This window comes from Vicugna pacos, chromosome 16, assembly GCF_048564905.1.
Source record: "Vicugna pacos chromosome 16, VicPac4, whole genome shotgun sequence".
Lineage (NCBI taxonomy): Eukaryota > Metazoa > Chordata > Mammalia > Artiodactyla > Camelidae > Vicugna > Vicugna pacos.
The window spans coordinates 17,389,326-17,411,546 of NC_133002.1; the positions used below are offsets into that span (position 1 = coordinate 17,389,326).

A 22,221-nucleotide genomic window follows, 5' to 3' on the forward strand; every position below is an offset into this window, starting at 1 on the left:
GACAAAAAGAAACTGAGAGGAAGATGAAACAGTCAGGACAGAGGTCCCCTTGGCGGGAGGAGGCAGCGGGACAGGACAGGAAGGACCACACGGGTGAATGCAAGTTACCGCAATGATTCTTGCTGTCTTGCTGGGGGCAGGGTCACGGATGCTGACTACCACAGAGGGACGGACAGAGAGAAGGCAGACAGACGGATACAAAAGAGGTCCACACAGGGACCAGTGACACAAGTGAGTTATCTGTCAGAATCACTAGTCCAATTCTAGGTACCTGAGGTCCAAAAGAAACAAAAGCAATTTAAAAAGCTTAGCAAAAGAAACAAATTGCAGATCAAGGCTGTTAAAACACACCAAATTACATTTATAAACTAAATTGTACTTCAAGCAGAACACGTTGTTTTATTTCTTCATGGACAGCCCAAGGAGATGGAAATGCTAACCTTAAACAATGTTAAAATAGTTGTTAAACAAATGTCACAGCAAGTTTGACCAGCTCACCTCTTCTTGAATATACTGTAGTAAGAAGGGAGACGCCCTTAAATTGTCAACAGGGATGTTGAAGAAGCCCTGGATTTCCTTCTGGTGCAAATCCATGGTGATGAGATGAGTGAGACCTGTGAAGACAAAGCAGACACAGACACAGATGGTTTCACAGCCAGCCGCACTGTATGAAATAAGTTCTATATAGAGCAAGATACGGTATTTAACAAATTACTATTAAAAGTCGCTCTCTCATCAAAACTCAGCCATCTTTATTTCTGAGGTTTTTTTTAGTACAATGAGATTATAACAGAAAATATACATATTCACCTCTGCCCCGGCTCCCGACCCAGAGCTCCCACATCCCCTGGGACATCCTCGGAGGGGAGGGCGCCAGGGGCACCTCTTGTTCCCGTCTGCTCTCTGACCTGGTTCCTGACCCAGAGCCCCAGAGAGTCTCGTAAACTCTGCACCGATCAGAGCACCGGGAGCAGCTCCTACTCTGGCGAGGCCGCCCTGCATGGGCTCTCGGGTGGGGCTGGCGCTTCCAGGCTTCCCACCACCCCCTCTCCAGAGAGGGCACAGGTTGGACGTGGAGCTAACAGAGGGCCATGCCTTCATGTGGAAGCCGCCAAGAAGTCCCAGCGCACGGGGGAATTCCAGGCTGGTGATCAGGTGGGCGGCCCCGCCCCGCACCCCGCCCGCCCCCAGCGGACTCATCTGATTCCTTATCCTGTCGTTTCTGAGCCAACCAGCGAACAGTAGGAACAGTTCCCCCAGTTCTGTGAGTGGTTCCAGCAAATGAATGGGACCCAAGAAGGAGGCTGTGGGACCCTCCCCGACTGACAGCCAACTAGTGAGGAGCATGGTGCCAGCCTGGACTTGAGACTGGCATCTGAGGGGGCCGCGGGGGCCATCTCACGGGATCTGATGCCACCCCCCGGTGGACGGGGTCAGGCCTGAGTTAAGATGCAGGACACACAGCTGGTGCCGTGCAGAAAGCCTCTACGTACTTGGAGGCAGAAGTGTCGGAAGTGAAGTGCTTGTGTGTGAGGAGTAAAGGAAACTCACAGGAGGCGGTTTCCCTCCTCAGAAGGGAAGACTGCGTGGTTCTGCTTACACGGAGATGCGTGACTTTCACACCAATTTCAAGTCTTAAAACAGCCGAGATCGCAGTGACGGAGAAACGTCTCTGAGACCATCAGAGTGGCCTCCTCTCCCTGAAGTTCCGTCAGCAGGTGTGACAAGCCGTATTAAGACAAATACTGCCTTCAAATACGAGAACAAACTGCGCAGGCCTGGAAGAACCTTCATCCCACTGACTCCTTAACGGATATTTGAAACGATCACCCACAAAGTACAAGGAAAATTCAACTGGAAATATGTTAAAAAGCAAAGCTTGCTGAAAAGAGCAGGAAAGTGAGCCTCGGGGCCCGCCCAGAAGCAAGGCCAGAAGGGAAGGGCAGAGCTTCCTGGAAGGCTCAGAGGGTCCCCCCAGCCCCGGCCCCCCAGAGCTCTCAGCAGGCTGCGCTCCAGGCTCCTGGGGTTCTTTTTATCGAATTGTGTCTTGGTCTTGCCCTCTCTGAAATGCTACAGCAGAAAGCTTATTCTACACGAAGTGTCTGTGTTAAAACAGTGACACGAGGACTTTTTATTCTTTCCTCTGTGCAAATGCCCTGTGGTTCGTGCCTTCTGCAATCACACACGCATGCACACACGCAGGAACAGCTCTGAAGACTTAGAAACAAGGGGCAGACACTCAGGATGTCACCTGAAAATGCACAACACAAAACAATGTGTGTGGTTTGAAAGCTACACCACTCTGTCCTGGGAAAGGAAGAGGCCGGAATAAAAGCAGCCGCTGTGCTGGAGCAGGTCGTTCCAAACGCCTCCCCCTTAGAAGCAACTCAAGTATGGCTGTCACCTGTCACCGCGATGTAACTTCTCAAACAAGGAATTCAGGGACTGGGGACAGGGGAGCACCCACTGCACTGTCTTCTCACCATAAATGGGCTGTCTTCAAGCTGTACCACTGTTTTTACTCTGTTCAACCTTCTAATTTAGGTAAAACAATGTTTTGTAATTCCTAAGGTGAAGCTTGAACTCCCGACAGCCGCCATCCTCACCAGCTTTGCACATCATCGACGCCAGCAGCTTGGAGACGATGGAGCCGCGCTTCCGCATCTTGCACTGCTTGCTGTACGGGAAGTAGGGGATCACGCCGATGATGCTTTTGGCACAAGACGTCTTACACGCGTACACCATGATCAGGAGCTCCATGATGGTGCTGTTCACGTCCCTGGAACCCAAGAGGCAGGGCCCCAGCAGCGAACGTCAGTCACTGGGAACACCTCTCTGTCCCAGCAAACGGTCGGGACGCGCCATGCCCACCTCGACCAAGACGGGCTCCAGACACAAAGAAGAGGGCATATTCCTCCCTGCTCGGCCCCATCCGCTCTGCCCACTTCCCTCGCAGCCGATGACCCTACTTAATTTTCCACCGGTAAAAGCACTGGCAAGAGAGAGCCGCCCGCCCCCCACCACGTGCACCCCACGAGCCTGCCGGCCCCAAGCCACCAGCTGGAGACCGAAGTTACTCTCCAGTTGGCCCTCCCCGCCACGCGCTGATCCCCTGCCCCGTGCCCCCCAGGACAGGGCTCTGCTGATTCGCTCTCTGGACGCCATCACCAACGCCACCCCCGCCAGGGCTCTTACCGGCAGCCTCTAACCACTGCTATTTCCCCCACTAACAACAGCTCAGCCCACGTCCCTGTTCCCAAGCCCCTCGTGCAGCACGTCTCCAGAGCGCCGTCTACACCGGCCACCTCCAACTCCTCTCTCATCCTCCCAGACACGCCGCAATCCAGGTCACCACGTGGCTGAAGCCAACGGTCAGTTCTCAGCACCCCCTCCCCTCCCAGTGGTAGCGTCTTGCCGGGTGCTCGCCCCCGCTCCCTGACACCCCGACCACCCCCACTTCTCCACAGCTTCCTACCCTAACGCCCGTCCACCTGTCCCCGCCTCCGGTCTCCCCTCACCCAGAGCCCCCTGCAGGTTCATAGCTTCATCAGTGAGGGACACTCGGACAAATCGCCCCAGCCCAGGCTTCTTTTCTCAACTCTAGTCTGACGAATGCAACTGCTCCTGGACAATTCCACTTGAACGTCTGCTAAGACATCTTAGAACATACCCCAAACTGAAGTGCTCTTCGCCCCTCACAGCCTGCTTCATCACAAAAGCTTTGCCCTCTCCGCTGACGGCAACACTACTCCCACACGCACTAAGCACAAACCCCAGAGGCAAACCTGCCCGTCCCCCAGCCAGAAAGTCGCAGCAGCGCCCGACTCCACTGCCACACGGCGGCCGGGCCCCAGCCCCAGCCAGGCGCTGCTGACCACCCGCACCACCGCCCTCCCTGCCCCCAGGCAGCCCCTCTGCCGTCCACCCTCCAGAGCATCCAGCGGATCTTACAGTCAAATCCCGCATTCTCTGCCCAGAGATGGTTTCCCACTCTGCTCTCGGCAGAAGCCCAAGGCCCTGCAGTGCTCCCGAGGCCCCCCCAGGGTCTGCCCTTCACCCCGACCCTCCCACCCCGCACTCCACTCCTCCCCCACAGCCCACCGCAACGCCAGGCCTTACACCCACCCAAGCACCAGCTCAGAGATGTTCAAAACTCAGGAGAAAACACATGTGTTCCAAGTCTAAATTCTCCTGAAATCTGGCTCATCCACCCTTTCCTTGGTACGTACACACATAAACAATTTTAGCAATTCTGACGGTCTCTAGGCTAAAAAGTGATGCACTAACACAAACTGGCCTCTAGACACCATTATAAACTGCCCCGAGCAGAACGCTGGTGGACGGAGGCGCGCAGGGCCGTCTGTGGACAGGGGTCGTCTGACCACTGCACTGGGCACCCACACCTCTGCCCCGCACCCTGCGGCACACACGGGGATCGTGTCAGACACACACACTGTCCTCCCGCCTTCTCGGCTCCTTTGACTCACACAACAAGACACTAACGAGTGACACTTAAATCATCTGCAGTCAAAGCTCCAAGAGCCCTGAGAAAGCCAGCCCCTCTTCCAGCCGCACTTTCTCTCTTTTGGAACCAGAAAGCCCCCCTGCAGGTTTCACGGAATTCTGGCTGCTGACGGCAGGCGTTACGGCGCTGCCGTTAAGGGCCTGTGCCGACCCGCGGCCACTTCCGCCCGTGGAGGACGCTGCAAGAGCACACGGAGCAGCAGCTGTGTCAGAAGTCAGCACCGAAAGACGCCCCAACCTCCACCCTACCTCAGTTCCTCCTGCCCAGTGGACCCTCGTCACCCTGAACGCCCGCGCCTCACAGGGACCAGCAAGCTTGGCGCTGCTGTGGGGTGGGCACCCACCTGGACACCGTCTGGATGATGAACACATCCTTCCCCCTCACGGACTCTTGAATCTGCACTCTTGTTTCTGGCAGGAGAACGGGAAAATGGGAACGGGGAAGAAGGCACGTAGGTTTTAAAGATACACACAAAACATCTGCATCATTCACCAAAGTTACAAAGTATGGGAACTGGAACTGTTACAGAACTCGCTGGCCTTTAACTGCCGCCGAGGACGACGAACATGCGGGGACTAGTCACACTTTTTACAGTACAGGACCTGCTCAGGAAGGAATTACACGTCTGCCTTGAAACAAGTAAATCGACCCTTCTCATTTCTTGTACAGAAACAGTGCTGGACCACTGAGCATCGAGTCTTCACGGGAAATTTTACACTCATCCGTTCAAGAATTGACTAATTAATTAACAAGAAAGAACTTATTAGGCACAAACGTTACAATAACGTTGTGAAAGTAAAGATAAACAAGGCCCAACCCCTACTCAGTACGCCTGTCGTCAGCCACACAGAGACAGGCAGGTCAGGAGCGAAGCTCTGCAAGACGACCTCTTCAAAAAGCCAACGTGTGGGAAGGAAAAACAGAGGGTGAGCGGACTGCTCTAGGCTAGAAGCTAAAGAGATAAAAAACACGTCACCTGAACCAAGAATCCCAGTGAAAAAAAACAAAACACAAAAATCACACCACAGCTATAAAAGGCTCTTCAGCACAACCAGGAAATCTGAACATAAACAGACGACAGAGAATTATCATCATTTATGTGACAGTGGGAGGGCACCGACGCGGGGGAAGTCCTCACTCTCAGGAGAGGCAGGCCGCGCGATCAGGGGCGAAGTGTCCTGGTGTCCGAAGCTCACTTCCAAAGGGCCCCGCACACACATTCCCAGAGCAAAGCACCTGCTGCTGCATCCAGGTGGTAGACACTCACGTGGCTATTCGTTGCACTATTTCACTTTTTTTTTAGGTTGGAACATTTTCAATAAAGATGTCGGAAAAAGTAGAACATGAGTTTACAAAGGAATGTGGCATCACGGAAAGAGAACAAGTCAGGGAGATCTCGATTCGAACCCTGACTCTGCACTTCTGAAACCTTGGACCTAACATCGTCCCTGGGCTCCATTTCCCAGCATCTGGTAACAGTAAGGAATCCATAATCGTCAGCTCTCTCCTTCCTCCCCAGCAGACACCAGAGACGCCCTCTCCCTCACTCGTGAGCCTGGTGGATGGACCAGCCTCCTCCAGAGTCTGCCATCACGGCCCCCCAGCCCTCCCTCCTAGACTAGACACAGGACACCATCTGACTCCCTCCAGCAGTATAATCTTCTCCAAACATTCTGCAAATTTTCCTCAATTATACTTTTTTCCCACTGAAGCCACGTGGGGGATCCTGGGAGACGGGGAAGAGGAAGCAGTCGTGTAGAAATAAAGGGGGAAGAACAAATCTGTGTCTTTCCGTCAAAGTGCCTTGTGGGTCTCTAACACTCACACAGCTGACAAAATCCTATGGTAGAAAAGGGGAAGGAACAGTATCTCCTGAGCACCTACCTACTGCGTGCCAAGAACTGTGTCAGGCACACCAGGCCTCCCGTTCAACCCTCAGAACAACCCAATTATTTGCAGTCTGGAAAGGGGACAAGGCCCGACGAGGATCTGCTAGCTGATCCTGTGCGGGCCGTCCACCACGCCTGCCAGCATGATTTCAAACACCCACCCTTCCTACAGAAACTACACAGACACTCCTTACAACTTGGTGTGCTTATGCAACGACATAAATCAATCAGCAAAAGCGCCTCTGAACAGGACAGCGTGGCATCTAGCCCGCGGGGGGATGCTGGGGTAAAGTACGACCGGCGTGCTACCGCAGCCACTTGTATGTGTGTGCCCCGACTAGCGTGGCAGGTTCAACCGCCTGCTAGGCTGATGCTTCCCCCAGCCGACCAGCCGCCTCCTGCAGCCCTGCGGCCGCTCCTCGGGGAGGTCTGAGGACAGGCGCTTCAGCCCAGCCGTGACTTGCCCCGGGATTCTCTGTCTGGCAGAGACATTGCTCTGGCCCACTCTGCCCACCCTCCTCTAACAGATGGACCCTGAGTCCGCCTGCTTCAGTGGTGGAGGATGAAGGACCGACCAGCAGGGCATACGCCACAGAAAGACCCCCACAGGCGCGGAGAGCCCCACTCACCTCTGTCCGGCTCCTGGTACACCTGCACTTTGCCCATCTCCACTCCCAGCCGCCTGCAGAGGAGAAAGAGGGAAAACACTGAGAAGGCAGTGGAACACACCCAACATCTTTACTATTAAGGATGACTTATCAATTGATAAAAACAAAACATTTTTAAAAACAGAAGTAATCCTATTATAAAATGTAAGGTGTGGTGGATGGAAAGCTGTCGGTAGCTCCCTTACCTGACCTTCACCCCCACCCTGGGCCTGAGCAGGTGCTCCCTGCCCTCCAGCCACGTCCCTGCTGCTCCCTCTGCCCGCCCCCAGACATTCCCTCTGATTAAGGTTTCTCAATTCACACTCCACCCTGTGGCTGCAAGACGCCCGAGCACCGGCTCCAGCCGCTGGCCCAGCCCCACCAGCCCTTCCAGGCTCTTCTTCAGAAGCCATCCTGCTTGTTTTGTTGACCTGCTTCTTGTCCAGCTCCCCACCAAGCGCAGGAAGAAAGGACCCTGACCAGCTTGTTCACTGTTAACCCCAATATCCAGACCAAGGTCTAGCACCAGACTTATTTAATAAATGACTAAATTATGCTTAACTATAATCTACAAACACTTTCGGATAGGACACACACTTACTTCACTGCTCTGTATTCTCAGAGACTCCTACACACAGGCAGCGCCCAGCACAGCCTGGCACTCAGCAGGCACTCAGAGAAGGTCTGCTGAGCCATGTGCAGGAGTGACAGCAGCTCAGAGGCCAGCCCTGGACACACAGGTGACCCGCAAATTAACTCTAAAATATCTGCTTCCAAATCTGACAGCCAGCGCTAACCCGACGAGCAAACTTAAACCCCACACGATGAGCACGGACGTTGGCGGTGTGACTGCACTCACTCGGCGATTTTCTTGGAAAGCTCCATGCACGAGGAGTTAGAATTTGCTGAGAACAGCACCAGGCCGCCTTTGGTTACGTTCATCTTGGCTTCTAATTCAGGTGACGCCACACAAAACATCAAAACCTTTTTGGTTTTCCAATTCTCAGAGCCTAGAAGGATACACAATGCATTAAGAACTGCCGTACGGTGCCCAACATGCCTGAACAGATACTCTGAAGTAACAAATGACTTCAGCTGAAGGAAGTTAGTTTTTGCCACAATGGAGACTTTTCTATTAAACATGTACATGAACAAACAGAAAGTCTACTTGGATTTCAGGGTTCCAAGTGTATGGAAAGATGGCACCATATAACTTAGTTTTCATGACCACTGGGAACAAATGATAAACTTACAAGAAAGGCGGAGCTGAAGAGCTGTGTTTTAGTGTTTGCTGCGTAAAGTCAATTACGACAACCTCCTCTTAGGCTCTGACAACAAAATTCCTCCTGGATTAACACACAGAAAAATGGCAGAGCTATTAGCAAGGACCAAGCTGACTGCTCCTTAAACAATGACTGAACAACCCATCCGCCCAGCTCTTCCTGTGGCGCCTGTTTACCACAGAGCCTCCCCCTGGCCTTGCAGCTCCTCTGAGATGCCCTGGGTCAAGTCTACACCTGACCTTCTCATCTGCACTTTCCTCAACTGGAACACGAGGTTGACCAGATAATGACAACCTTGAAGAAAAGGGAGTCAGCCACCCAGCAGACTGGGAGCAGGGCACAAACAGGAGGACCCTGGCTAACAGGCACCGGAGATGAGGCTCTGCTCCCACAGGCCCTCAGTGTCTCCCACCTTCCCCTCTCGGGCTGTGTCCTCATCACGAAAGGGAGGTTGGGGACTGGATGCAGGAGCAACTCCAGCAGGCCTGAGGGATGGAGGCACTTTCCCAGTGAGCCCAGGGCATCTGTCCCTGCACGCCCACTCGGGGTGACCCTGGGAAGGCCGAGGCAGGGGGCAGAAGGCTGGAGCCGAGCAGCTCTTTTCTGATATTCTTAAATTTTAGCTACACAATAAACAAATTCACTCTCCTTGTAAAACACTGAAACATGAGCGTCTAACCTAAAATCACCAGCTGCAGTCCCAGACTCCTCCCACCCTCCTCCCCGAAGCAATGGCTCCTGCCACGTGATGGAGACACCACAGGCTCCACACATTCACACGGGTGGTACCCATGAAAAACGTGCATACGAATACATTTCTAACACAAAAAGGGGTCATCGTACAAATCCATCGGTAATCCATTTTCTTGTTAATTAGACTTTGATGACCCAGGTAGAAAGCATGGATCTATCCTGTCCTTTAAACTGCTGCCAGCATGCGCTGGTGCGGACATGCCGCGCTGAGTGGGTAACCAGCCCAAACAGCGTCCTCGTGCACCTGTGTCTCTCCCTGCAGCAATCGAGAGGGAGCCAGTGGGTCCTGGGCTGGTGTGACTCACGGTCCCACAAACACACTTCCCCACGGAGCACCTCTTCCGGGGCATTCCGTAATGGGAAATGTGGGCCATCACAATGAACTTGGCCTAAAGACTATGCATTACAGACAGAAACGTATGCACAACTGACCAAAGCCCTAAGGAGACCCAGGAGGACCATGGGTGGGTACGTGGAAAGTGGCTTTGGAGAGGAATCAGCACAGTACGGCCCTCGGGCCTGCAAGTAAAACTGTACTGAAACACAGCCATGCTGCCTACAAGTTGTCTATGGATGCAAGGGGAGATTTAAGTATGGGTGGAGAAGCCCTCGGCAGAAAGAGTGCCCATCCAGCTTTACAGCACACATGGGGCAGGCCAGCTCGAACAAGGAGAGAAGGAACATTCCACCATCCGCACTCAGAACTCAAGGAGATCCGAGGTGCGTTCCAACACCGTCTCTCAAGCAACCTATGTCTGTGCTTAGAAAGAGGGTACAGGTCTGGAAAAGGAAACCGCCACGGAAATAAAATTCATTCCCCTGTAGTTGTAAATACGGACTTTGGAGTCAAACCCAGAGTCGTACCTCGGCTCCTACTTCCCCCAACTCACCGCAAAGCCTTGCAGAAATGAACCCCTCACAACCTCAATCCCTCATCTGCACGACTGTGAACACTGCCCTTGCAGGCCGCTGTAAAACTGGTTCCTGTGCAGGCTTAACAGTGCCCCACATACAGGATATGCTTGGTAAACGGAAGTTTCCATCAGTCAGCTTCTAATGTTCCGGTTATCGACCCAACAAGGCTGGTAATACGCATGCCGTGGCCATTTTTACACGTCCAGCCTTCAGCAAGAAGCTGCTTAAAGTACAACAGTGCTCTTGAGAGGACCTGGAACCCTGAAAATGAAGGTATCTGAAGGGCAGGAAGCAGTCTTGGAAGCAGCTCAGTCCATCTATAGGACTCCGGCCAAGAAGCCACTCCAGACACCTGAGCAGCCCCGGGACCTGAGGCCCACATGCTGAGGGCCCACCCATTCCAAATTCTTCCCCAGAACACACAGCGATCCCTCTCCTGGCAGCCTCCACCTCCTGGTCCTTGCCCTTCCCTTGAAGATTTGAGGGAAATCTCAAACTCCTCTCCCACAGGCAGGCCTCCAGCTCCCTCAACATGGCTCTCTTGAGATAGTTCCCGGAGCTTTTCCCTGATGATCACGGTTTAAACATCCTTCTTCACTGCCTGTGTTCTCTGGGGCTCCAGCCTCAGCGGCCAGGTTTTAAGAGTGGACACCTGACCTGGGACCACACGCAAAGTGGCGCAGGTGGGGAGTCCACCTGGAAAGGGCTGGCGGTACAGGCACGTCCTGTGACTACCCACTTCACAAGCCGGCCCAACGCAGCGGCCGTCGCTAGTTTTGGTTCTCCTTTTCCTACCGGAAATTCAAGTTGTGCTTTACCCAGCTTCACGAGGACTGAGTTTTAAAGACTGTACTCAGGAACATGAAAATCACCAGGATGGGCTGGCAGAAGACGCGCCTGTACGAGGCTGCAGAGTGAAACGCGGCGGGAAGAGAGCACTCCTGCTTTCTCCCCCTGAACTGCAGCTGCTCCTGCGTTTCTCCTAATCTCACACCAGAATGTGTGAGGATTGCAGCACATACGAAAACACACCCTTTGCAGGGAATCTCAGCACTTTACAAAAAGCTAACCATCCTCCTCTCTGAATGAGACCACGAGCTGCTTAGTCTGCTGGGTGAAACCACCCTGAAAGGCCACTTGCTTGGGAAGGGCCAGCAGTCATTTCAAAGACACTCGTCCACATTTCAGGTGAGGAAGGCCTGCACTGAAGTGTGTTCTTTCTCTCTAAAGCGTCTGCTGTGTGAACACCTCCTGTCTAAAGATGGCTGGAGGCGGACGTGGTTTGCCTTCCATGGTTACCGGCTACGAGGCCTCGCGCAGGTTGCTGGGCCATGCTGGGCCTTGGCCTTCTGCTTCCGGACAGCAGAGATGGACACTTGGTAAAAACAGCTTCTCCCACCAGAATTCACGGTCTAGGACAGCAGAGAATTTTTTTTCACTATTACTTTCTTTGCTGTAAATCCAGTGCATAGAGCGGCACCTGGCAGAGGCAGAGGCTCAACAAATGCTTGTGAAATAACAAATGTTCACTGAATAAGCCTGCCTGAGTTGAAAGCAGTTTGCAAACTAAAAGGCATCATCAAGTGTGAAGAACTATTATTTTTATTAGTGATGTACCTCACTCAAAGCAAACGTGCTTTTTGGGGGACAGTATTAAAGACAATCAGGACAAAACCTAAATGGAATTAATCCTCCATGCCTCTGTGACCCCAGGCACCGTGCTGTCTCTCCATCAGAACGTTTTCTTTTCTTGCGGCTAATACACCATTTTCTGAATGCTCTGAATTCTTATGGCAACTCAACAAAGCAGGTACTAGTCGGTGACCCCTTTCCGACACGTGAAGTGAGCGTGGCCGTGAAGACACTTCCTCCAGGCAGCATGCCTCAAAGCAGCAGGCGCCAGCTCAGCTTCAGCAGGTACCCCAACAGAGCGTGCTGAGCTCCGCAGGCACGGGGACAGAACCCGACAAATACCCAGATTCAGATTTTGAAAAACACGCCTTGTTTGGGGAACGAGTTAGCTCAAGTGCCGAAGAAAGAACACGTAACTTTGACTCAGTGTCCTCCCTTTGAAGAATTTCTACTAAGGAAAGAAAGAAAAAGCTCCATGAAGGTCACTGCATGATCTTTTTGAAGACGAGAAACGCTGAGCATATGGCAAATTTACATAAAGGGATAATTGAGTGCAAATCTGAATGTACAACCACTATAATGAAAACGGTAAACATCCGAGACTACACGCAGAAATGCTGCCGTTAAGTGAGCAGGAGCAGAGCTGCATCGCCTTCAACTAAGACCGGGAAATAATGGTACAGAAATAATGGAAAGGAACAGAACAAGAAGGGAATCATTATTGCGCGCGGTTCAGTAACTGTGCGGGGATGACTTGCACCTGTGCATCTCAAGTTGTTAAGCATTAGAAATCACACGTCCCCACGCCCCAAATCTCCATTCCGCGTTTCTTACTCCTCACAAAAGCCGAACACCCACACCGCGCCGACACCAGCAAAAGGGTTTTGGAAAAGCCCTTCTCACCCGTGTGCTCTCCGGAGGGGACCACTCAAAAGGGGGGCAACGCCGACACGTCCAGGCGGCCGCTCGGCCTCCGCGGGCCGAGGGCCGGGACGGCGGCCCGGAGGCTGTACCTCCGCCGCGGCCGCGCGTCCCGGGCCCGGCTGCGCCCGGCCGAGCCCCCGCCCCTGCACCTGCGCCCCGCAGCCCCGGCCCGCCGGGCCGCGCCGCCGCTGTCCCGGCTCCCGCCCGCCTACCTGGCCCCGACCCCAGCCCCGGCCCCGCCGCAGCCCCGGCTGCCGAAGGAAGAAAGCGCCGCTCCCCAGGCGGCGTCTCCAGGAGCAAAATGGCGACTCGGGGAGTGAGTACGGCGTCCGCTGCGACTGCGAGGCCTGGGGGCCGGGGGGGGGCCGCTATGGGGCGGGGGCGTCACGTGGGTGGGCGGGGTCGCGTGCGGGCGGGGCTGAGGGTGGGGCCCAGCTGAGGGGCGGGACAGGGGGTGGGGCTGGGCCTCGAGGCCCCAGGAACGCCCTTTGCCCCAGCACGTGAGACCGAGTGTGGACTATGATGTTTGGAATTAGTGTCCAGGTTCAAGTCTTTAGTGGCCTGTAACCTTGAGCAAAGTCACTTCACCTCTCTGGGCCTCGATTTCCTCATCTGAAAAGGGAGGTGATAGTTGCACCTGCTTCAGGGGTTGCAGTGAGGACTGAGTGAGATAACACCTGCAGAGCTGGTAGCACAGTTCCTGGCGTAGAGCAAACGCTCAGGTGTTATATCGTTTATTTGCTTTGTTGCCCTTCTTTCATTTTGAAGGAAGGAAATGGTGCTTTTGGTATCCACTGCCAGGATTCCTTACAATGTAATTGTGTTTACCCTTTACATATATATATTGCCCTTTATATATATACTATAATATAGATATAATATGATAATAACAAACAAGTGTGGAGCACTGACCGCATGTCAGGCCAAGTTCTCTTAAGTGTTCACCATATATCAACCGTAATTTATTCAGTCCTCGCAGGAGTATGAGTAGGTGTTACTATCTCCACTTTAATAATTGTGGGAACTGAGGCACTGAATTAAGTAACCTGCCCCGTGGCAAACAACAGTGGACAAGAATTTCAATCCAAGCGGCCTGGCGCCTGTACCTCACGGCAGCTCCAGGTCTGCCCTGGATTTTCCACTAGAAGAAGGCATGAAACTGTCGGAGGGGGTGCAGCCAGCTGGAACCAGCCAGTCCTCAGGGTCAAACCTCTTAACTTAGTGTGGAATATAAGCATCTTAACTTATGAATTAGAAATTAATTATAAAATACTTTCTGAAATGGAGTCGTTTGAGACATTTTCTTTGCCTGACAGCTTTACAAGGCCATATCTCTGCAAAGAGGAAGGGCTGTGAGCCCACAGATGGGTTGATGGATGGAAAATTACTAAGAGGAAACATCTGGGGTAAGGAGTAAGCATTCTGGCTAAACAAGATTTTTGCTGAAGGCAGGTGAGGGTGATCAGGCATCACTCAGGGGCAGTGAAGGCTGAGGAATTTGGTCAGATATCCTAGGTGATCGGATATCAAAGGTGGGAAGTTCTGGCCAAACTAATTTAGCAAGAGTCTTGCTAAAATTAGGCTCTTGGAGGACATGCCCAAGGACAGGATCAAGCCAGGCTCGGGGGGCCTAAGTAAAGTTTGGTCAAGGAGAGAAGCTTTGCTACCACTGGATCTACCACTGGATCCGTATTTTTAAACACTAGCTATAAAGAATATTTTGGGGACAGTGGAGGAAACTGGGAGATAGATTGAGTGTGAGGTGGTATTTCAGAATTTAGAATTTTCTTGCATGTGATATATCATTTTGGTTGTGTAGGATATCCTTATTTTTGAGAGAAGCATGCCTAACTATGTAGAGGTGAAAAAATCACACCAGACCACAGCAGTGGGTTTTGGGTTCCGGCTGACGAATAAACTCACAATAAACAACACTCACCTAGCACCTAACTGATTTAGAAAGGATGTGGAACAGGAAACACAGCAGCAGCTTCACTGAGACACAGAGCACTTCATGCAGCTCTCTAGGTCGCTCCTCACTGCATACGGGCAGGTTCTAGTCGCTTCTAAGAAGTTCAGCAAAGAGAAGCCACTGGCTCCCGTTCCCGGCTAGCCACATGGTGCTGTGGAGATAAGGGGCCATGTGTGTTCATCAGCTCAGCTGCAGCCCGTATGTAAGTTAGGCCAGGATAACCCCAATAGCCAAGGACAGCAGGCTGAGGGGCGGGCTTGGGCCAGCTTAACAGCTCACACAGGTCCTGCAGGAACCCCATGTATGTGTAGATGGAAAGTCACTCTCGAGGCTGGAGGAGGGACTCCCAGTTCAGCTTGAAATCTCTCTCCCTAGTCATGATGTCTGCGACGCCTTTTGAAGTGGTTTGACAAAACAGTTAATGTAGTAAGACAGAAGGTAACACCTGTTGAATTGTTCCAAAGCTTTGTTAACCAAGCAGGACCCTGGTGGGGGGGAAGGGCTTGCAGAGTCAAACCTCTCCCCTCCTCTGCTGCAGCTCCTCTCTGAAGCACCCAGATAATAGTATCTCATGTAAATTTCCTGAGTTTTTCAGAGGCTCAAAACCACCACCAAAGGGAAGAAATTGGCTACCTGATAATCGAGAGCACACTGCCCTCAGACCTTCTGGTGCCTGGGAGTTGATGGTGTTGATGGTCCTGTTACCTCCACATCAACCAATCAGAAGATTGTGCACAAGCTGATCACATACCTTGCGACTTACCCTCCCTCACTTGGCCTTTAAGTATGTTCAGGGTTTTCTTAGGCATGAGCCACCCCATCCTCCTTGCTCGGCCCTGCAGTGAAACTTTCTCTGCTCCAAACTTCGATGTTTCAGTTTGTTTGTCCTGGTGGTATGGGGGGCACACGAACTTGCCTTCAGTAACAGCTTGAGTGGTTGAAAATTGTATTACAGGAAATCGGAAAGAAAAAAAAAAAAACTAAAATGGAGGAATTCACCTCTTGCTTTCATTTCCTGTGTGGTTTACCGGTTAGTTAATTCTGTCTAACTCTCCCGGCTCTCAGGTCACAGCACAAGTCTCTCCTCTTGCATCACCTGACCGCAGGATCCATTGCTCCCACCAATCCAATTGCTCACTCTGCTGGAGGCATGAGCTGTGGGCCCTTTCTGTTCCCTTCCTTCAGTTGCAGGGCACAGGGGAAAAAAAGGAAACTTTTCCACATAACCAAGCAGTCCTAGAGTCCATGTCAGGCAAGCTTGGAGCCAGAGATCAAAGCACGAAGGCCAGGCCCCTTTCCCCGGCTCCATCGCCGGCTCTTCGTCCTGCGCAGACGCGTCGCTAGGTGGCAGCCTCCAGCTCCCGGAAGTCTCCCTCCGGAGGGATGGTAGCAGCCTCTGTCCCAGCATGCCCAGCGAAAGTCCCGAGGCTCGCTCTGATTGGCCAGGCTCAGTCACATGCCCGCCACCGGACCCAATCACTCAGACCGTGGAATGTCGGCCGTGACTGGCCTGCCCGAGTCACGTGCTCCACACCTGACCCTGCGTGAGTGAGCGGGCGCCGACCTGGAGAAGGGGCCGAGGCGGGGACTCTGGGGCTGGGGTGGGGGCAGCTGCGAGAGGAGAGAGCGGAGGGGGAAGAGCTTGGTTGTTGACCAGGTCCAACCCACTTCAGAGGACATCTGGGTCTGAGCCGGTTCCGAGGGATTCTACATCCTCTGAGTCCCCAGAGTGGTTTTCTGGACCCTGAAAGGCTGGACTGACTGGCTGGACTTTTTCCCCGGAAAGTTCTCGTTAACCCGCTTCCCTCCGCTCGGCCCGCCTTGTTGGGAGCCCGCCCCGGCCGGCGTGGTAGTTCACAGGGCGGCCACCAGGTGGCGGTGGAGAGGCGAGCACCGCCCCCAGGCTCCTCGGCTTGGGTTTTTCTCTAACTTCACAGCGAGGCGTGCACTATAAATGGAAAAGGGCCTCTAGGCGTTCAGATCCGTGCATCCTCGCAGAGGGAACGCACCTGTGAGGCCGGCGTCGGCCTCGGGAGACGGGCCCGGGCCCCTCGTGCCCTTCCCGGCCGCTCGGCCCGCCCCGCTCTCCGGACGCCCGGTCGGGTGGTTTCCGTGCCCTCCGCGAGCTGCCCCGCGCCCTCGTGTCGGCCGTGCTTCCGCGGGGACACAGCCCGTCCTCGGGGCGCCGCTGGCCCGCGCGGGTTTGCTGGGCACCTGGGCGATTTCCGGCCTGGGCCGTTCTGCGCAGGGCCGCTGGCAGCCTTTCACGGGTTCCGAGGACACCCACGAGTGAGGTTGTGGGCCGGAGATTGTATAAAACTTTTAGCATTAGCAGGTACCACCGCCACGCCCTTTCCTACACAATTGATTTACGCTCCCCCTCAGTTCCAGCTGCACTGGGGATTTTCTTTTTTTTTTTTTTCCTTTTTCTTTTTTTGACGGAGGTGCTGGGGATCGAACCGAGGACCCCATGCATGTTAAGCATTCTGCGCTACCACTGAGCTACACCCTCCCCTTTGCACTGGGCATTTTCCATCTTTTCCATCTTAGCCATTCAAGTAGGTTAGACTTTTTTTTTTAACAGCTTTATTGAGATATAATGTACTTACTGTTAAATTCATCTGTTTTTATGTGTACAGTTCAACGATATTTTAGTAAATTTACAGGTTGTGCACCCACCACTATGAACCAATCAGAGAACATTCCGAGAAGCTCCCTCATGCCCATTTTAGCTTGTTTTTTAACCTCTTTTTTTTTTTTAAACAGCCTTTGGGCACTTACTGAGTACCAGACACTTTGCTAAGCAATAAGAGTTTCTAGAATGTTTTCTCAAAAGACAGCTCGTGGATGTCCTTTGTCCCTTCTCTGTTACTTAGAAATGAGATGTGGTGCAGGAGTGCCTTCTGGGAGCCTGAAGGCAGAGACGCACCCTGGGGATGGGAGACCAGAGAGCTGGGTCAGCGTGAATCCGGGCTGCGGAGACAGCACAGCGGCCCTGGGCTGTCCAGGCTTGGGCTCTGATGTGTAAGACACACCAGCATCTGTCTTGTCCGAACCACTTCTGTTTCCTGTGGCTGCTGGAACAAGTCATTGCGCTCGGGGTGGCCTAGAGCCACACGATTATCATCTCACACTTCTGGAGGCCAGAGGTGTGAGATCAGGGTCGCTGGGCCACGTCAGGGAGTCAGCAGGGCTCTGCCAGCTTCTGGTGGCTGCCAGCCTTCCTTGGATTGTGGCCACGTCACTTCAACCTCTGCCTCCATCTGCACACTGCCTTCTCTGTGTGTGTGTGGAGTGTCCCCCAGTTCCCACTTAGGACATACGTGACTGCATTTAGGATCTACCTACATAATCCAGGAAAGTGCCCTCATCTCGAGACCCTTAACTTACTCATATCTGCCAAGACCCTTTTTCCGAGGAAGGGAGCATTTGCAGGTTCCAGGGGTGAAGACTTGATGTCTTGGGGGCACTGTCCTGCCTGTGACACCACTGTTCCCATGTCCCTGTCAGTCAGCACTGAAGTGAAACCCTAGTGAACTGGGAAGAACACATGGAAAGGAACGTTCTGGGCAGCATTTTGTGTCTTACCAAAAAGGATGGAGATGACCTCACCGATCAGCCCACACAGGAGAATGAACAGATTAGAGAATCTGTTTTGGGACCTTACCCAGGCATGAAAAGGGGTGAACCAGGGCTACATTCATCAACACGGATAAATCAGTGCAGAAGTAGACACTGAGCTCCGGGCTGGGGGTTGAGGGTCTCGAGTGGAATTGGACCCACCCCTTCCCCATAGGAGCCCCCAGTCCAGTGATGGACACCCACCCAGTACACTGAGAACTGATCACAACTGCAGAGTGTTGTGGAACCTTTGTCTGTGCTGGGAGGTCAGGAAAGGATCACTGAGAAGGATACTGGAGGGAAACCAGGCTTGCACCAGACGGGCACGGGGGACGAGCCTCCAGCGCGGGGAGAAGTCCCGCGCAAAGGCTTGGTGCTGTGAGGAGACTAAGGACAGAGAAGTTGCAGGCAGGGTCCTGTCAGGCTCAGGCAGCAGAGATCCTTACCGGAAAGGGGATTTCCTGGCCCAAGTGAGGCTGTCGCAGGAGTTCAGGAGTGGTGTGATCAAGCTCTGCCCCCCGCCTCAGGTGTCAGCTTCCTCCCTGATGGCCAGTGGTAACCAGGGCAACAGCCTTCCTCATTGAGTCCAGGGCAAGAAGATGTTTCCGCCGCCATGGACCACAGTCTTGCATCATCCTGGGTACAGCTTTCACTGCTGGCCGTGCTCCCCTCCTGCAGTGACCCAGTCATTCCCCACCCATCTCTGCATCGCTCTGCGTCCTAGTAACGACATGGGTAAATAGCGAAGCCAGTGTTGTTGCATTTTTGCTTTGTAACTCCTCCTCTTTTTCTTATCTGACTTAAAAGACAGCTGCGTAAAGCAATAGTTAGGAATGTATGTGGAGGGGTGCATGATGTATAAAAATGTACTTTGTGGCAATATTGGCATGAGGCAAGGGACGAATGGAGCTGTTTAGGAGCGAGGTTTAGTAAACCATTGACGTGAACATTCATCTTGAAAACACGATGTTAAGTGAAAGACTCGGGGCAACAAAAGGCAACATACTGTGTGATTTTATTTATGAGAAACGTCCAGAACAGGCAAATCCACAGAGACAGAAAGTAGTTTGGTGGTTGCCAGAGGCCAGGGTTGGGGCTGGGGGAGCGAGGAACAGAGTGACTACTAACTCCTTTTGGGAATGATGAAACATTCTGAAATTGGATAGTGGTGAGAGTTGCACAACCTTGTAAATATACTAAACAAAACAAAACAAAACGCTGTACTTTACACTTTACACTAGCGAGTTTTACAGTATGCAGATCGTTTCTCAATTTTTCAAATGAAGAACCCCAAAACAAAAAAGAAGCCCCTACCATATTGTGGGTAGCAATAGGAATGTATTTGGGTGCAGACAAAAGCAGATGCCCAGACATACATCCAGAGGGAATTTTACTTTGGAAAGACACACGTGCCCCAATGTTCACAGCAGCTCTCTTTACAACAGCCAAGACATGCAAACAACCCAAATGTCTGCCAACAGATGACTGCATAAAGAAGTTATGATGTATTTCTACAATGGAATACTACTCAGCCATAAAAAAGACTAAAATAATGCCATTTGCAGCAATATGGGTGGACCTGGAGCTTGTCATTCCAAGTGAAGTAAGCCAGAAAGAGAAAGACAAGTACCATATGATATCACTCATGTGGAATCTAAAATATGATACAAATGAACTAATATTTACAAAACAGAAACAGACTCACAGACATGGAAAACACACTTCTGGTTCCCGGCGGGGGGGTTGGGATATATTGGGAGTTTGAGATTTGCAGATACTAACTAATACATATAAAGTAGACAACAAGTTTACACTGTACAGCACAGGGAACTATATTCAATATCTTATAATAACCTGCAATGAAAAGAATATGAAAAGGAATATATGTATGTATATGGATGCCTGAACTATTATGCTGCACATCAGAAACTGACACAACATTATAAACTGACTATACTTCAATAAATAAAATAAAATAAGCAGAGGCCCAGAGTGGATGCACTCGGGCTCACGCTCCCAGTGCCACGCAGGGGCGCGCCAGGGCTGCGCAGACTGACGTGTCCGGGGACCGGAGCTGGAGCTGCAGATTCTGGTTCTGAGGGTCTACTGTGCTCTCCAGGTGATGCTGACCTGCCGGCGCCGGGACCACACCCCTGTAGCAAGGCGGATCTGGGCACCTATTGCCACGTAGCAGCCTTTCGCAAAATTCAGAGTCCTGAAACAACAAATTTCACATGTCACGGCCTGTGTTGGCTGGACCCCGCTCGGCGGTCGCTGGCAGGACGGCTCGTGCAGGTGTGTCAGATGGTCCCGGGGCTGGGATTCTCCAAACACTGCTCTCCCCAGCCCCGGTCTGGTCCCTGGGCAGGGATGGCTAAAGCCGCCCGGGCTGCTCCGTCCTTGACCTCACTCCGTGAGGCCTCTTCACATGGCTACTTCTCCACGTTCCTAACAATAGTCTGACAGGTGACACAGGCAGCCATCTCTCCCCAGGGGAGTGTCCCAAGACACAGAAAGTGGAAGCTCCAGGTTCTTAAGACCTGAGCCCAGGGACTGGCACATGAACATCATTCTGTGGTACTCCAGGGGTCAAAGCAGTCTTAGGGTCCACTTGAATTCCAGGGAGGATCACATAACCCCTCGGCGGGAGGGATTTTTAAAAGATTCGGGGCCGTTTTAATCCTCCAAACAGGTTCTGATAGGTCCCCCAGAAAAGGCTCATGGGTATCCCGCCCCCTCTTGAGTTCCCACACCTTCATGACAGTCTCCTTGCACCTGGTTTTGTTGCAGATTCAGTCCGTGAGGCTGTGGTGTGCTATCCTGGTTGAACAGTTTTTCTGTAGGAGTTTGGGGACATTGAAACACTACACCACCACCGCCACCATCATCCAGGCTCTTCCCTCTGGATTTTAATTCGGATCTCTGTAGTTTTTCATTCCCGAAACATTCCTCACCCAGTGTGAGGGCCACAGGGCTCTTGGAAACTGTAGGAACATTCCGGCCGGTGACCCTCATCTGCGTTTTGGCTGTGACCTCAAGTGACTTGAACTTGCCAAGTTTCTTCACTAAGAAACTGAAAATACTCACTTTGGGGAGATGCATTAAGAAATGGTAGATAAACTGTACTAGACAGTTAATAAAGAGTGGGTATGAGAAAAGTCGAAAGTGAGGCAGTTGCCAACAGATTGAAGAGAAAAACAAAGACAGGGGCCATGGGGGGATGGCAGTCAGGCCAGCCCTCCTGGAGCGAAGGGCGATGTGTAACGGGAGCTGGACAGCGTTCTCTACTTTGGCCTGAATTTCCTCATCTGGCTGTAACTTCCACGGAAATCATCCCCGCGGGGAAAATGTGCAACTTCTCTGCAGATGTTTTTAACAGCGCTATTTGTGATAGGAAGTAACTGGAAACAAAACAACTAACTAATAAAAAAAAGTCCTAAAAAAGCAGAGGAAGAGACAGCAACAGAAAATGGCCATGTAGAGCGTTCAAGGGGTCAGTCTTTCCGCTGAAGCAACCAGTAAGGAAAACCTGACAGAACTAACTTCTTTTGGATCTCTAGGATCCAGTCAGGAGCTCACAGCAACCAGGGGGTGCTTCCCGAAAGCCACACAGAGTCACGTCTGGGTAAGGAAGGGCCGTGGTGCCTGCCCGCCCCGCCTGCCGTCCCCGGGGCCCGTGCACAGCCGGCGGGGAATCCGCAGCCCGAGGCCCTGGCGGGCCTTGCTGGACCAGGGGTCAACGCAGACTTCGTTCTCATACATGGTGCTGGAGTGTTTTAACCAACCTGGCAGTTCCCTGAGGCGTTGGCACAGAGGTTGGTCTTGGTTTTGCCAGGCTGAGGCTGAATCAGCTTTCCAGGAGGGGACTGTCAAAAGCATTAAAAGACAGAGTGTCCTGTGAGCCAACTGCGGCAAGGGACAGAGGACAAGGACAGCAGAAGACGGACTGGCAGAGCGGGGACGAAGGAGTGTGGGGGAGAAGCTGGGTGGAACAGCGGCGCTGAAGGGCTGTAGCGCACACCAGGGTGTTTGGACTGCAGAGAACGTGTCCGGGGCCAGG

The 22,221-nt window shown here is 52.6% G+C and overlaps 1 protein-coding gene across 4 annotated transcripts in view; it reads right to left on the reverse strand.

The window, feature by feature from the left end:
- The window catches only part of PRPSAP2 (phosphoribosyl pyrophosphate synthetase associated protein 2), a 31,365-nt gene extending 18,446 nt beyond the window's left edge, over positions 1-12,919 (reverse strand). Inside the window, exons 1-7 of one of the 4 annotated variants that reach the window (XM_072938516.1) lie at positions 12,781-12,919; positions 8,315-8,407; positions 7,921-8,071; positions 7,044-7,096; positions 4,869-4,935; positions 2,607-2,779; positions 499-614 (exon numbers count right to left, since the gene is read on the reverse strand). In XM_072938516.1, coding sequence (XP_072794617.1) covers positions 499-614; positions 2,607-2,779; positions 4,869-4,935; positions 7,044-7,096; positions 7,921-8,039 — 528 coding nt within the window. In that variant the 5' untranslated portion in view covers positions 8,040-8,071; positions 8,315-8,407; positions 12,781-12,919. The other 3 variants (XM_072938517.1, XM_072938518.1, XM_072938519.1) reach the window with 3 other exon arrangements.
- Between the last annotated feature and the right edge of the window lie 9,302 nt (positions 12,920-22,221).